Source organism: Kogia breviceps, chromosome 15, assembly GCF_026419965.1.
Source record: "Kogia breviceps isolate mKogBre1 chromosome 15, mKogBre1 haplotype 1, whole genome shotgun sequence".
Taxonomy (NCBI): Eukaryota; Metazoa; Chordata; class Mammalia; order Artiodactyla; family Physeteridae; genus Kogia; species Kogia breviceps.
The window spans coordinates 66,277,268-66,293,075 of NC_081324.1; the positions used below are offsets into that span (position 1 = coordinate 66,277,268).

Consider the following 15,808-nt stretch of genomic DNA (forward strand, 5'->3'; position numbering starts at 1 on the left):
CCTGTGCGTCTGGAGCCTGGGCTCTGCAACAAGAGAGGCCGCGAACGTGAGAGGCCCGCGCACCGCGATGAAGAATGGCCCCCACTCACCGCAACTAGAGAAAGCCCTCGCACAGAAACAAAGACACAAAACAGTCAAAAATAAATAAATAAATTAATTTAAAAAAAAAAAAAGATACAACACCAAAGGCACCATCCATGAAAGAAAAAATTGATAAGCTGGACTTGATTAAAATTAAAAACTGCTCTGCAAAAGACAATGTCAAGAGAATGAGAAGACAAGCCACAGAGTGGAAGAAAATATTTGAAAAAGACACATCTGACAAAGGATTATTATCCAAAATATACAAAGAACTCATATAACTCAACAAGAAAACAAACGATCCAATTAAAAATGGGCAAAAGAACTTAATCGACACCTCACCAAAGAAAATACACCCTAATGTAAACTATGGACTTTGAGTGATTATGATGTGTCAGTGTAAGTTCACCAGCTGTAACAAATGTACCATACTGATGGGGGATGCTGATAATGGGAGAGGCTATGTATGTGTTGGGGAGGGGGTGTATGGGCAATTGCTACCTTCCCCTCAACTTTGCTGTGAACCTAAAACTGCTCTTAAAAAATAAAATCTTAATAAAGGAAAAAAAAGACAAATAAACAGAGGCATTTTCTTTAGACGTGTACTTCCTTTTCTCACCATGATCCTTGGCTCTCAGGTACCTGTTCCTCATCTCCCACTGCTGATGCATGTAGGTCTTCCAGGTCTGGAACATCAGGTTGTACAAGTAATATCTGAGGAGCCAAAAAAGCAAATGGTGTATCTTTAAAACAAAACAATTCCTAATCTGACATACCCAGTCCCTTCTGTACTTAGGAGAAATTAACAGGAACACTTCTGACACAAAAAAGCCAATCTATATCCTAAGCTAAAATTGGAGTGTTGTTCTCCACACCTTATATTATTACCAAGGAAGAAAGGTGTGAATTATCCTAGAATAACTTCACCTTCAGCACCCACAAAGCTGTGGCATTTGGAATGACAGTCATATCTTAATCATCCACACCATGTAAAACATAACCTTGGGCTTCCCTGGTGGCACAGTGGTTGAGAGTCCACCTGCCGATGCAGGGGACACGGGTTTGTGCCCTGGTCTGGGAAGATCCCACATGCCGAGGAGCGGCTGGGCCCGTGAGCCATGGCTGCTGAGCCTGCGCGTCCGGAGCCTGTGCTCCGCAACGGGAGAGGCCACAACAGTGAGAGGCCCGCATACCGCCAAAAAAACCACAAAAAACATAACCTCTCCTTTGCACTAAAACACAGTCAGTGTTCTCCTTTGTCTTTTCTGTCTCAATACATACATTATACACATTAAGACTGTCAGTCCCAGGGCTTCCCTGGTGGAGCAGTGGTTAAGAATCCACCTGCCATTGCAGGGGACACGGGTTCAAGCCCTGTGCTCTAGAGCCCGCAAGCCACAACTACTGAAGCCCATGCTCCGCAACAAGAGAAGCCACTGCAATGAGAAGCCTGCGCACCGCAAGGAAGAGTAGCCCCTCCTCGCGCACAGCAAAGAACCAAAAAGCACCCCCCAAAAAAAGACTGTCAGTCCCTCCATATCTTCACTATCCCAATTCCTAAAACTTGATTTCATACTCTGCCAGCTTCTTGGAACAATTCAACGATGTCTATATTTATGGATATCTGAAATATCCATAAATCAGAAACCCTGTCCCGAAGAGCTTAAAGACATGATTATAATGAGTGAATACCATTTGAAAAAGACACAATGTATAAGACATACTATGTTTTTACTTTAAAAAAGGTATAAAGGGCTTCCCTGGTGGCACAGTGGTTGAGAATCTGCCTGCTAATGCAGGGGACATGGGTTCGAGCCCTGGTCTGGGAAGATCCCACATGCTGCAGAGCAACTAGGCCCGTGAGCCACAACTACTGAGCCTGTGCATCTGGAGCCTGTGCTCCACAACAAGAGAGGCCGCAATAGTGAGAGGCCCGCGCACTGCGATGAAGAGTGTTCCCCGCTTGCCACAACTAGAGAAAGCCCTCGCACAGAAACGAAGACCCAACACAGCAAAAATAAATTACTAAACTCTTACCCCCAACATCTTCTTAAAAAAAAAAAGTATAAATATATGTATGTGATGTAATTCCCAATTTTTACTTTTTCTTCCACTTATCCTTGGGAATACAAATGTCAAAGATTAAGAGTTTCTTCTCTCTATTGCTAAAAAAATGAATAATTTTTTTAAGTTTTTCTATTTCTATTTTCATAATGTTCTATATTGGGCATATATTTTCTCCCAATCAATACAAATTAAAACAACTTTATTATTTTAAAACACAGAATTAGAAATTATACAGAAGTGAGAGTCAGTGAGAAAAACATATTCAAATCATTAGCATGATCATTACATAATGATTACTTGAATTAGAGGGGTATCTCTGTGTATATGTGCTCACGTGCACACAGTATTGTGTGCTTGGGCTTAATTTAGGACTTTGCTCTTGCTTACTCTAAAAAGAATTTGAAGAAATACAGAAAATAATCCAAAACTCTTCTCGTTGCAAGGATGGTCCAACCTCCACAAACTCAATCAATGTGATACCTCACATAATAGAATGAAAGAAAAGAATCATATGATCATCAGTATCTCAATATAATAAAGGCCACATATGATGAGCCCATAGGTAACATCATACTCAGTGGAGAAAGGCTGAAAGCTTTTCCTCTAAGATCAGGAACAGGACAAGGGTGCCCACTCTCACCACTCCTACTTAACACAGTACTGGGAGTCCTAGCCAGAGCAATTGGCCAAAAAAAAAAGAAAGAAAGGAAAGGCATTGGAATTGGAAAGGAAGAAGTAAAACTGTCTCTATTTGCAGATGCAATGATTTTACGTACAGAAACTCCTAGAGACTCAACCAAAAAATTGTTAGATCTAATCAATGAACTCAGTAAAATCATAGGATATAAAATTAACATAAAAAACTAAGTAGCAATTCTATACAGTAACAACAAATAATCTGAAAAAGAAATAAATCAATCTCATTTACAATAGCATCAAAAATAACAAAATGCTTAGGAATAAATTTAACCAAGGAGGTGAAAGCTCTCTACTCTGAAAACTACAAGACATTGATGAAAGAAATGAAAGAAGACAAATAAATGGAAAGGTATTCTATGTTCATGAATTGGAAAAATATTGTTAAAATGTTAGTACTACCAAAAGCCATCTATAGATTCAATGCAATCCCTATCAAGATTCCAATGGCATGTTTACAAAAGTAGAAAAAACAATCCTAAAATTTATGTGGAACCACAAAAGACCCCAAATAGTCAAAGCAATCCAGAGAAAGAACAAAGCAGGAGGCATCACACTTCCTGTTTTCAAGCTAAGGAATATTACGGCATAAAAACAGACAAACAGACTAATGGAATAGAGTTGACAGCCCCCAAATTAACCCAAGTATATACTGTCATCTAATATTTGACAAGGAAGCCAAGAATATTCAATGGAAAAAAGACAGTCTCTTCAATAAATGGTGCTGGGAAAACTGGATATTCACATGTAAAACAATGAAACTAGATTCATATCTAACACCACTCATTAATTAGAAATGGATTAAAGACTTAAATGCAAGACCTGAAACCATGAAATTCCTAGAAGAAAATATAGGAAAAAAGCTCCTTCACATAAGTCTTAGCAATGATTTTTTGGATATGACACCTAAAGCACAAGCAACAAAATAAAAAATAAACAAGTGGGACTAGAGCAAACCAAAAGGCTTATTCACAGCAAAAGACACAGCCAACAAAGTGACAAAGACAACCGACAAAATGGGAAAAAAACAACCCATATAGCTGATAAGGGATTAATATCCAAAATATATGAAGAACTCATATAACTCAATAGCAAAAAAACCAAATAATCCAATTTAAAAGTGGGCAAAGGACCTAAACAGACATTTTTCCAAAGGAGGTATACAAATGGCCAACAGGTGCATGAAAAGATGATCAATACTACTAGTCATTAGGAAAACATAAATCAAAATCACAATGAGATCAAAATCACCACACACTTGTTAAAATGGCCATCATCAAAAAGACAAGATAGAATTATAATGTGCACTAAATTTATATAATGTTATAAACCAATTTTACCTCAATTAAAAAAAGGAGAAGTAGGAAATTAGGTCTCCAAAAAATAAGACATAAAAAAGAAAAAAAAAAAAGACAAGAGATAACAAATGCTGATAAGGATATGGAGAAAAGGGAACCTTGTGGACTGTTGATAGGACTGTAAATTGGTATAGTCACCAAGGAAAACAGTATGCGGGATTTTTAAAAAATTAAAAATAGAACTACCAGACAATCCAGCAATCCTACTTCTGGGAATATATCCAAAGGAAACAAAAACACTAACTTGAAAAGATATCTGCACCACCATGTTCACAGCAGCATTATTTATAATAGCTACGACAGGGAAACAACTTAAGTGTCCAAAGGTAGATGAATGGGTAAGGTTGTGGTATCTATATAAAATGGAATTTACTCAGCCATTAAAAAATGAGGAAACCCCATAAAGACATATACATTAAAAAAAAGAGGAAACCCTGCCATTTGCAACAACATGGATGGACCTTGAGGGCACTAGGCTAAGTGAAATACATCAGGGCTTCCCTGGTGGTGCAGTGGTTGAGAATCCGCCTGCCGATGCAGGAGACACGGGTTTGTGCCCTGGTCCGGGAAGATCCCACATGCCGCAGAGTGGCTGGGCCCATGAGCCATGGCCACTGAGCCTGCGCGTCCGGAGCCTGTGCTCCACAACGGGAGAGGCCACAACAGTAAGACGCCCATGTACCACAAAAAAAAAAAAAAAAGAGAAAGAAAAAGTCAGACAGAGAAAGACAAATACTATATGATCTCACTTATATGTGGAATCTTAAAAAAAACCAAAAAAACAAAAAACTCAGAAAAAGATCAGATTTGTGGTTACCAGAGGCCGGGTGGGTTGGGGGCGGCAGTCAAAAGGTACAAACTTCCAGTTATGAGACAAAGAAGTGCTAGGGATGTAATGTACAACATGATGACTATAGTTACCACTGCTGTATGATATATATGAAAGTTGTTAAGATAGTAAATCCTAGAAGCTCTCATTACAAGGAGAAAATTTTTTTCTTTTTTTCCCCTTTTCTTTTTATTGTATCTACATGAGATGATAAACATTAACTAAACTTACTGTGGTAATCATTTCATAATATGTAAGTCAAACCTTTATTCTGTACACCTAAAACTCATACAGTAATTAATATATGTCAATTATATCTCAATAAAACCAGAAAAAAAACTTCTATCCTTTTGACCAGAAACATGCCAACAAGTAATTATTTGATAACGTGTATCAGTAAAAATTAAAGTAACGTAACATGAAATCCTACCTATAGTGACAGTCAGCTCGAACACAGAGTTTCCACTCTCGATGGGAAACCCACCACTCTTCTTTCCATTCTTCAAAGACCTTCTGCAGAATTCTTTGCTCATAGTAAAACCTAGGGCAATGGAAAAAAAAATCAGAGAGACATAACTGACAATATTGGAGCTGATATCTATTCCCACATCACCGTTTCATATGGCCATTGCTTTCTCATAGAAAAGTGTGGTTCATTATTTCATAACACCAAAATAGATTAAAAATAGACATATTTAACTTTTTCAGATCAAAATGTTAGAACTACTTAAACTAGCGATGAGGCTGAAAAATTTTATACTCTAGATCTTACCAATTAAAGAGGTGAAAGTAAAAAAATCTGACTTTTCAAATACCGTGAGTTGAGAATTAACATTCTCAATTTTTTTCATTCACCAGACTAAAAAATACATTTGATTAGTAAAAGATAGTAGCTACACTTCTCATTTACATACCCAGGAGATTAAAAGTTATAAAGTAAGCAAATGCCTAATGGTATTCCTAGGACTTAACAGAATATATTAGTTTAACTGAAATCTGACTAGGGGAGTTATAACAAGAGCAAAAAAGATGAGAAAATAAGAAGGGAAAAAGCTATTAAGAAAGAAAGCAGCAGGGCAGTGACATTGTGCTGATGCTAACAGGTATGGTCAAGAAGACTGGTAACTCAGGAACTCTGGCCTGTCAGTCACGCCAAATTTCTTTTCATGGTTCTGTAGGTTACTAACATGTCCTTCATCCTCACCCACTCACAGGTTTTAAAAAACTGGTTGGCAAAAATATACATAGAGAAATTCACCTCCCAATGTTTATTGTAGCACTATTTACAACAGCCAAGACATGGGACTTCCCGGTGGTCCAGTGGGTAGGGCTCCATGCTCCCAATGCAGGGGGCCTGGGTTTGATCCCTGGTTGGGGAATTACATTCCACATGCTGCAACTAAAAGCCTGCATGCCCCAACAAGAAGCCTGCATGCTGCAAAAAAGATCCAGCATGCCGCAACTAAGACCCTTCGCAGCCTAAATAAATATTTTAAAAAACAAAAAAAAACAATAGCCAAGACATGGAAGCAACCTAAATGTCCACTGACAGATGAATGGATTAAGAAGATGTGGTACATACATATACAATGGAATATAACTCAGCCATAAAAAAGAATGAAATAATGCCATTTGTAGCAACATGGATGGACCTGGAGATTACCAAGTGAAGTCAGACAAAGAAGGACAAATAGCATATGGTATCACTTACATGCAGAATCTAAAAAAATAATAATAATAACACAAATGAACTTATCTACAAACAAAAATAGACTCACAGACTTAGAGAATGAACTTATGGTTACCAGGGGGGAAGGCTGGGGGAGAAGAACAGACTGGGAATTTGGGATTGACTGCTATTATTTGAAATAGATAACCAGAGCTTCCCTGGTGGCACGGTGTTAAGAATCCACCTGCCAATGGAGGGGACATGGGTTCAAGCCCTGGTGCAGGAAGATCCCACATGCCACGGAGCAACATAGCCCGGGGGGCCACAACTACTGAAGCCCACACACCTAGAGCCCGTGCTCCACAACAAGAGAAGCCACCACAATGAGAAGCCCATGCACTGAAACAGAGTAGCCCCGCTCACCGCAACTAGAGAAAGCCCACGCACAGCAATGAAGACCCAACACAGCCAAAAATAAATAAAATAAATAAAGACAAGAATTTTAATTAATTAATTAATTTAATTAAATAGATAACCAACAAGGACCTATTGTATAGCACAGGGAACTCTGCTCAATATTCTGTAATAACCTAAATGGGAAAATAATTTGAAAAAGAATGGAAAACAATAAAAATAAAAGAAATTCACCTCACTGTTGTTCATAGTAATAAATAAAAAGAGAAAAGAACCATAAGCACCCAACAAAAGGGGACAGCTTAAATTCAATCAACACTACTCAGTAATTTTTTAATGAATAGAGTAGAGCAAAAGATACGGAAATGGAAGATGCTCCAGAAAAATTGCTGATGAAAAAATAAAGCTACCTTGTGGAAGGTACAATATGTTTTTTAACCTTTTTAAAATTTATTTTATTTATTTATTATTTTTTATTACTATTTTTGGGGGCCATGCTGCAGCACATAGGGTTTTAGTTCCCCGACCAGGGATTGAACCCCTGCCCCCTACAGGGGAAGCGTGAAGTCTTAACCACTGGATCGCCAGTGAAATCCCCTAAACTCTTTTTTTTTTTAATTTATTTTACTTATTTATTTTTGACTTCTTTGGTTCTTTGTTGCTATGCGCGGGGTTTCTCTAGTTGCAGCAAGCGGGGGCACTCTTTGTTGCAGTGTGTGGGCTTCTCACTGCGGTGACTTCTCGTTTCGGAGCTCGGGCTCTAGGCACGTGGGTTTCAGTAGTTGTGGCACACGGGCTCAGTAGTTGTGCCTTGTGGGCTCGAGCACAGGCTCAGTAGCGCATGGGCTTAGTTGCTCCATGGCATGTGGGATCTTCCCAGACCAGGGCTCAAACCCGTGTCCCCTGCACTGGCAGGTGGATTCTTAACCACTATGCCACCAGGGAAGCCCCTAAACCTTTTTAAAATTAATTTTTTTTTTTGTATTTCCAGGACTCATATGTTGGAATTAATATAATATACACCAAATATATATGTATAAAATGTTTGCACACACCAACATATTTGTATGTATACATAACAACATATCTATCTATATGCATACATGTATGTGTACATATATGTTATTATATTATACAAATTAAATATATATTATACAAATTAAAAGCCTGAAAAGATCTCCAAAATACTAAACTGTTACCAGTGGTTCTGTCTCAGGGAGGGATTATTACCAAGAGACTAGTATTTCCTGTATTACACATTTCTTTAGTTTGAAAAAATTTGAGCAACAGCTTTGTTCATAATTTTTAAAATTTTTAATGGAAAAGAACCACACCCATTTGCACATTTACTTCCTTCTACCATCTACTATCTATCCATCTACTTCCTTCCTTTCCCAAAACCTCACTAAAATAACAGCAAATATTTTCAAAAGGTGTAAGCCCACAAAGAAAAAGAACAGGAGCAACAATGTTAGGCAAGATGTGCCAACAAATTTTAGATGACAGAAAGCAGGCAGGCGAGTGGCAACTGAATCAACAGGTGAAAGAAGGCAAAAGAACTAAGTGCCGGTGGGAGGAGAGTCAAGAGGCAAGTGACTGGTGGCATGAACCCCAGAAAGGCATGGGAACAAGAGGCATCAGGAAGGGGGGAGCCCTGGGTGGAAATGAAAACACAGGATTGTCTGGAAGCCTGTGCGTAAGAAGCAGTTAGGCCCTTGGATCCCATTATTCACCCGGGCAGAGACTCAGGCTTATCTCTGGAGAGGCTGAACCTGAGGGGCACTGGACTCTCCAACACCAGGCAGAGCTCAGGAGACAGTCCACATACCGAACAGTGAGACCCACATTCCTTCTCTGCTTGCCGCCAAGCTTATAACCACTGCCTCCCACCTCCGCCCCACTCTACCCCAGAAGGAGTTTGGAGGACTCCTCTCCTCTGGGGAAAACTGATCAACCTAAGGGAAAAGTCCTTCAGATACTGACAGATGGAGTTCCCCCAATGAAACTATCTGGTCTCTGCCTCAAAAGCCTAAAGGGAAACCCTCAGCTTACAAGTCCCTATGCATACATTGAATGGGTATATAAGCTTCTAATATTAACTCTTAAATATGAGCAGACAATAAAAGGATCTTTTGACATTTGAGGAAAGACTACAACATGAGACAGTGAACAAAAGCACACAGAACAAAGGAGCTTAGAAGAAACAGAGCAGTCAAAAACCTCAGAAATAAATCATTACATTAACCTCAAAAAAAATTATAAGCCTCCAGGATGTTATTTTTTTTTAAAAAAGGAATATTCAGAGAACAAAAAAGAGCTCTTGGAAATTAAAACTATGATGGCAGAAATGAAAAAGAAAAGATCCATAGATAGGTAAAACAAAGATGACTGGCCTATAGGCCACAGTAAGGACTCTGGCTTTTACTGTAAGCAGGATGGGAAGCTGCCTGAGGTCTGAGCCAAAGAGTGACATGACTGGATTACTCAGAATGCCTGTGTGAAGAGACTGACTAAGGACAAGGCTGGGAGCAGGAGACCAGTGAGGAGGCTCCTGAAGTCATTCAGGGGAGACATGATGGCCTGGACCAGGGTGGTAGCAACTGGAGGTACTGAAAAGAGCTTGGAGTCTGAATCTATTTTGAAGGTTGAATCAACATAATTTTGGCATTTGGCATTGCAATCAGGAAGTGAGGGAATAAGATACCAAGGATGACTCCTAGGTTTCTGACCCGAGTCCCGGGAAGGATGGGAGCTTCCTTTACTGGAGAGAGGAACACTCAGCAGGGAGGTCTGTGGGGAAGGTCTAGACTTTGGTTATGAACATACTGAGTTGTGACGTCTATTGGGCATAGAGTGGAGTGTCACATGTGTAGCAGTCCAGGAAGAGGTCTGGGATGGGTGTGTGCCTTTGGGAACCATGGGATGAGGTTGCCATGGTTGGGAGGTAGACAGAGAGGCAGTGCAAGGACTAGGGGTGGGATACTTAGATGAGGAGGAACCAACAAAAGAGAGTTAGAGGGAACAAAGAGGTGGAAGGGAAACAGAGAGGATGGTAACCTGGACGCTGGGAGAAGAAAGGGCTCCTTGAAGAAGGGAATGATGGGTTGTCTAATGCTTCTTGGTAAGTCAAGTGAGAGGAAATTTAAGAATTCACCATTGATTTTAGCAAATGTAGTGACCTTACAAAAGCAAAAACAATTTTGGTGGCATGATGGAATCAAAAGCCTCGTAGGATGGACTTGAGACTACAAAAAGAGGTGCTGGAGAGGTTAGGGATGGCCAGGAAATGTAGAGGGGAGCAAAGAGATGGAGAGCTAGGTGCAGGAGGAAGTAGCATCAGAGATTTTTTTTTTTTCAGGATAGGAAAATAATAGCATTGTATGCTGGTACAAATGATCCAGTAAAGAGGGAAAAATTGATACAGAAGATACAGAAAAAAAACTGCTAGTGTGATGGCCTGGAGTGGGCACAAGGGGAATGCAACACAAAAGGATTTTGCCACAGATGAATACATGGCCAGTTCATTTGTCTAACAGTTGGGAAAGCAGGTCATATGGCAATAGATGCTGGCGGTCAGTAGACTGAGTGATGGTCTCTTCTGTTACTTCTATTTTCTCAAGAAAATAGGAAGCAAAGCCTTAACTAAGAATGACGAAAAATACTGATAAATTAAATACTATAAATGGACATGACTGTTTTATCTACTTCCCAAATTAGCCAAGTAATTTTGTTCAGATCTTCTCTGCAGAAAAAGAGGTGACTACTTCCTATTTAAGACTGCCTTACATACGGACACATACTGTATGTATTATTTTTGCCCTACTAATTCAGTGGTCATTTTGGTTCCATTTATTAATGATAAAACAATTCCAGTTTATAGAAGTTAAAACATTCTCCAAGCACATAAAGGTATTATTCTGAAGTTTCTGGTATGAGATCATTCCCCTCTAACATTCCTAAAAGTGAGAAATAAATAATTCAATATGGAAAAGGACCAAAAAAAAAAAAAAAAAAAAAAAAAAAAAGCAAAGATCAATATGCCCAACTTTACCCAAATAACCCACTTGATTTAAAAAGAGATTACAGGGCTTCCCTGGTGGCGCAGTGGTTGAGAATCCGCCTGCCGATGCAGGGGTCACGGGTTCGTGCCCTGGTCCGGGAAGATCCCACATGCCGCGGAGCGGCTGGGCCCGTGAGCCATGGCCGCTGGGCCTGCGCGTCCGGAGCCTGTGCTCCGCAACGGGAGAGGCCACAGCAGTGAGAGGCCCGCATACCGCAAAAAAAAAAATAAAAAAAAAAAATAAAATAAAATAAAAAGAGATTACAAGTTGAAACTGACCACGCCATTACAAATTTCAAAGTCAATGAAAATAATATCAGAATTATAATTCTGGTAGATGCTTAGAGAAAAAATATTCTCACTCTCTCATTTTACAGTTTGAGAAACTGAGGCCTAGAGCCGTAACTTAACCCCATATCAAACCATTATCTAGGGTCTAGGTAAGAACCAAAATTCAGGTCTCCTAAAATCCAGTCCAGTATTCTTTCCTGCCACCACTCAAGAGCAAAGAAAGGAAAAAGAGTACAATGTGAATGCCCTAACACAGTGAGGCAGACATAAGTCTTAGATACCCAACACCTACCGCCAAGCCTCTGCTTCCTCACCAGCATCCACTAGGAAGGCTGGAAAGGTTTCTCTCCCAGCCTCTTCAGAAGCTAAAGATGGCCAGTGACATAGCTCTGGCCAATGAGGCAGAAGCAGCTGAGGGTTTCTAGGAAAGTTTTGCCTTCCTGATAGAGACAGGTCCAGCGGACACCACCCTTCTTCCCCTTCCTGTGTAAAGCTAGAACAGTCATCTTGCAACTATAGTGTCATCTCTAAGGACAAAGGGCCAGTATACTAAGGATGGTAAACTGGAAAGGATCTAAAAGCCTGAGTCTCTGATGACATCACTAAACAGCTGAACCAATACCAACCTCCAAACTGTGAGAAAAAGCAAATCCCGATTTGTTTAAGCCATCGTCAGACTTTCTCTTACTTTGAGTCAAATGCATTTCTAACATAATCAGTGTTTCCTGAGTACTTGGAATATAAATAGGTATTATTTGAAAAGAGGCTTCCAGTTAAATACGAAAAGGTTTCCAGTTAAATACGAGTCAAATATGAGTTTAACAAAATCAAGCAGGAAAAGGATTTGGGGAAGAGAGTGAAGGCGGCAACATAGTTTTTCAGTCTCTGAATCCTTACAAAACACACAGAGCAACCATGTAGTAAAACCAAAAACTCATGTATCTATTACAACAAAACTAGGTGACAAGGTATCCCTACAAACCCAAAATGCAAGCAGATGAGGACAAATCACCCAGAGTCAAAAGACCACCATGGTATTAACATTTGTACAGAAGAAAGAAGGAGTGATGAAGGTGGTATCTGAGGAAACTGAGAAGAGGAGAACCTGAATCAGCCAATAAGTAGTCACTGGAAAGTGCAGAGGCCCAACTTGAGACCAGAAGCTGAAACTGAGAGGAGTTCTGTTCTCTCCAAAACCAGGGCTCATGTAAGAGCTGAAGCTGCTGGAGCAGTCTGGCCCCAACAGTCTCAAAACCGACCTGACCTCAAAAACAGACAGGGCTTCATACTGAGGAGGAATTGCTGGGAGCAGAATAGAAACTGAGCAGAAGAAGGACAAGGAGACAAGGAAAGAGAGGATCAGACCAAGCATGGTAGGGGAACAAGCCAGGATACCCCATAGAGCAAGCTGCCACATCTGTGAACAACATGAAAGAGACAGAAGAGGGAGCTCTGTGAAATTAGGAAAGCTTAACTAAACCTCACTTCACTCTAAAAGTTCAGAAAAATTAATATCATATAAAAGTGAGCAATAGGGGCTTCCCTGGTGGCGCAGTGGTTGAGAGTCCGCCTGCCGATGCAGAGGACACGGGTTCGTGCCTCGGTCTGGGAAGATCCCACATGCCGTGGAGCGGCTGCGCCCGTGAGCCATGGCTGCTGAGCCTGCACATCCAGAGCCTGTGCTCCACAAAGGGAGAGGCCACAGCAGTGAGAGACCCACGTACTGCAAAAAAAAAAAAAAAAAAAAAAAAAAGGGGAGCAACAGAAAAGTAAATGAAGTAAAACCCTATACAAAGTTACTGTAGGAGAAAAGAAAAGGAGCAGAATAACAGGTCTATGGACAAAAAAATTATGCCAGAAAGATGTGCCCACAAAACAGGAAAATAAAAACAAACACAAAACCCCAAAAAACAACCCTGTAACCTATCTCAAGATGAGCTAAGACTTTAAGAAAATAAACCCACACCCAGCCATATCATATTAAATCTTTGAAAAATAAGACAAATAATAAGTCTTCAAAAGAGCAACAATTAGATCAACATCTTACAAATGGAAGTCATAGGACAATGGAATATCTTCAAAATGCTGGGGGAAAAAACTGGCAATGTAGACTAATATACCCAGTGAAATATCTTTCAAAACTGAAAGCAAAATAAAAACAATTTTAGACAAAATCTGAGAGGATTCATCACAAGCAGACCTACTGTAAAGTAAATGTTCAGGAACATTTAATGATAGAAGGAAAATCATAGATGGAAACCTGGAGATACAGGAAGAAACGAAGAACAAGAAGTGTAAACACATGAATAAATATAAATGAATACTGGCTGTGTAAAATGAGAGTAATAATGTTCTGCAGATTTTAAAATATAAACTGAATTAAGGGAATTCCCTGGCGGTCCAGTGGTTAAGATTTGGCACTTTCACTACTGTGGCCTGGGTTCGATCCCTGATCAGGGAACTAAGATCCTGTAAGCTACATGGCCCAGCCCCCCACAAATTTTTAATTTAATTTAAAAAAAATTTTAAATATCTTATGTTATGATAAGGGCATATAAGTGGGGACAGCGACAGGAGAGTTAAAGTGTTTGAAGGACCCTGCCTTGTTTGGGAAGAGGGCAAAAAAACCAATTAGCATTAGACCTCAGTGGGTTAAACAAACATATTATATTTGTTACAGCAGTCAGTAAAAGGATAGAAGAGTATATAATTTCTAAGCTAACAGGGAGGAAGATAAATAAAATACTGAATTGAGTAAAAAAAAGAAAAACAAGAGTCTTCCGATAATGGCAAACTATGTTAATCCGATCAATTCTCCCACTGAGAACAAGAAAAGACAAAAAAACAAAAAAAAAATTATTGAAGGCACGAAGAGCTACCAAGGCAGTAAAGAAGGGCAGGGCCAAGGTCCAGGGAAAGAAGGAAAAGCAGAGGTAGACTATGCCTCATCCCTGCAGCTGCGATGGGCTGTGGCCACATTGGGAGCCTCACTGGTAAAGACACACAAAGAAGATGGGAACAGCAAGGCCCTCCACAAGGTATACCAAGAAAAAATTTCAGAGAAAACACACAGGCCAAATTTGCTTGAGAAACCTTGAATCAAGAGACCTTGATGTTCCAGATCAGGAAAGCCATACTATCAGAAAAATGAAACAGGAAAGGGTATAGTAAGGGGGAAAGGTGAAGGGGTGAGAACCCTAACATTTCAGTTTTTAAAAAACACTTACATTTTCAATGGCTGTCAGTTCTCTGAAACATTCCCTACACTGCCTTCTTTCTCTCCATCCCTCTGGCTTCCTGCACAGTGTCCCTGACCCCAGCGGTTCCACCTTTCGATCCACTTAGGGTGCTGCAACTAAAGCAATGTTAACCAAAACCCACAGCAGCAGGTGGCAGCCTAGACAAAGTGAAGCTACCGGGCAGAGGGATTTCTTACACTTGACTCAGTTTCACTCCTCTTGCCAATGCCAACTTTTCCCCCAGGTTCTGTCCTAGACCAAGTCAATCTGCCAGTCTCGCCAGGGACCTGAAAGAGCTCATTTACTTCTCCTGGGCAAACATTCATTCAGTCAAACTAGTATGTGTTAAGTTACCATTATATGATATACCTCCTGGAGGCTGGGGACGAGCAGGGAAGGAATGCAACACATGCCATAGTAAAGGTTATATATGGGCTTAATACAAAACAAAATCCTATAATGAACTCAACAGAAGTCCGGTGTTCTGAACTCATACTACCTGGCTTTAGAGGGAAATACTCTTCCAAAAGTCATTCGAATCCACAAATACAAGAACTTTCTGGTCATGCATCTGAAAGAAGGAAAGAAATGACATACACATTTTAAAACTCCATTTAGTTTATATCATCAATTTTCTGGAAAGGAGATGGAAGCTTTAAGGTCCCAGGGAGTGGGATACTAGTATGAGTCAAAAGGTGAATCATATATAGATAATCTTGCATCAAACAGAGCACAGGATGGGACAGATTTATAAAGCTAACATCAAGCAGATTTATTTATATTTATATTTTTATTTATGTATGTATGTATGTATGTACACGGGCCTCTTACTGTTGTGGCCTCTCCCATTGTGGAGCACAGGCTCCGGACGCGCAGGCTCAGCGGCCATGGCTCACGGGCCTAGCCGCTCGCTCCGCGGCATGCGGGATCTTCCCGGACCGGGACACGAACCCGTGTCCCATGCACCGGCAGGCGGACTCTCAACCACTGCGCCACCAGGGAAGCCCAAGCAGATTATTTTTAAAAAATACTTTCAATATAAAGTATTTTGTTGATGAAGATTTCAGAGATGAGCAAAAGGAAGTACATGCTAGTGTTTTTGTG

At 40.1% G+C, this 15,808-nt stretch overlaps 1 protein-coding gene across 10 annotated transcripts in view; it reads right to left on the reverse strand.

Annotated features, from left to right (window-relative positions):
- The window catches only part of SFI1 (SFI1 centrin binding protein), an 87,372-nt gene that overhangs the window by 48,795 nt on the left and 22,769 nt on the right, over positions 1 to 15,808 (reverse strand). For 9 of the 10 annotated variants that reach the window (XM_067014770.1, XM_067014769.1, XM_059040096.2 and 6 more), the window contains 3 exons: positions 15,204 to 15,275; positions 5,462 to 5,572; positions 701 to 795 (listed from right to left, as the gene is read on the reverse strand). In XM_067014770.1, the coding sequence (XP_066870871.1) occupies positions 701 to 795; positions 5,462 to 5,572; positions 15,204 to 15,275 (278 nt within the window). The remainder of the gene's footprint in view (positions 1 to 700; positions 796 to 5,461; positions 5,573 to 15,203; positions 15,276 to 15,808) is intronic. The other variant, XM_067014768.1, reaches the window with a different exon arrangement.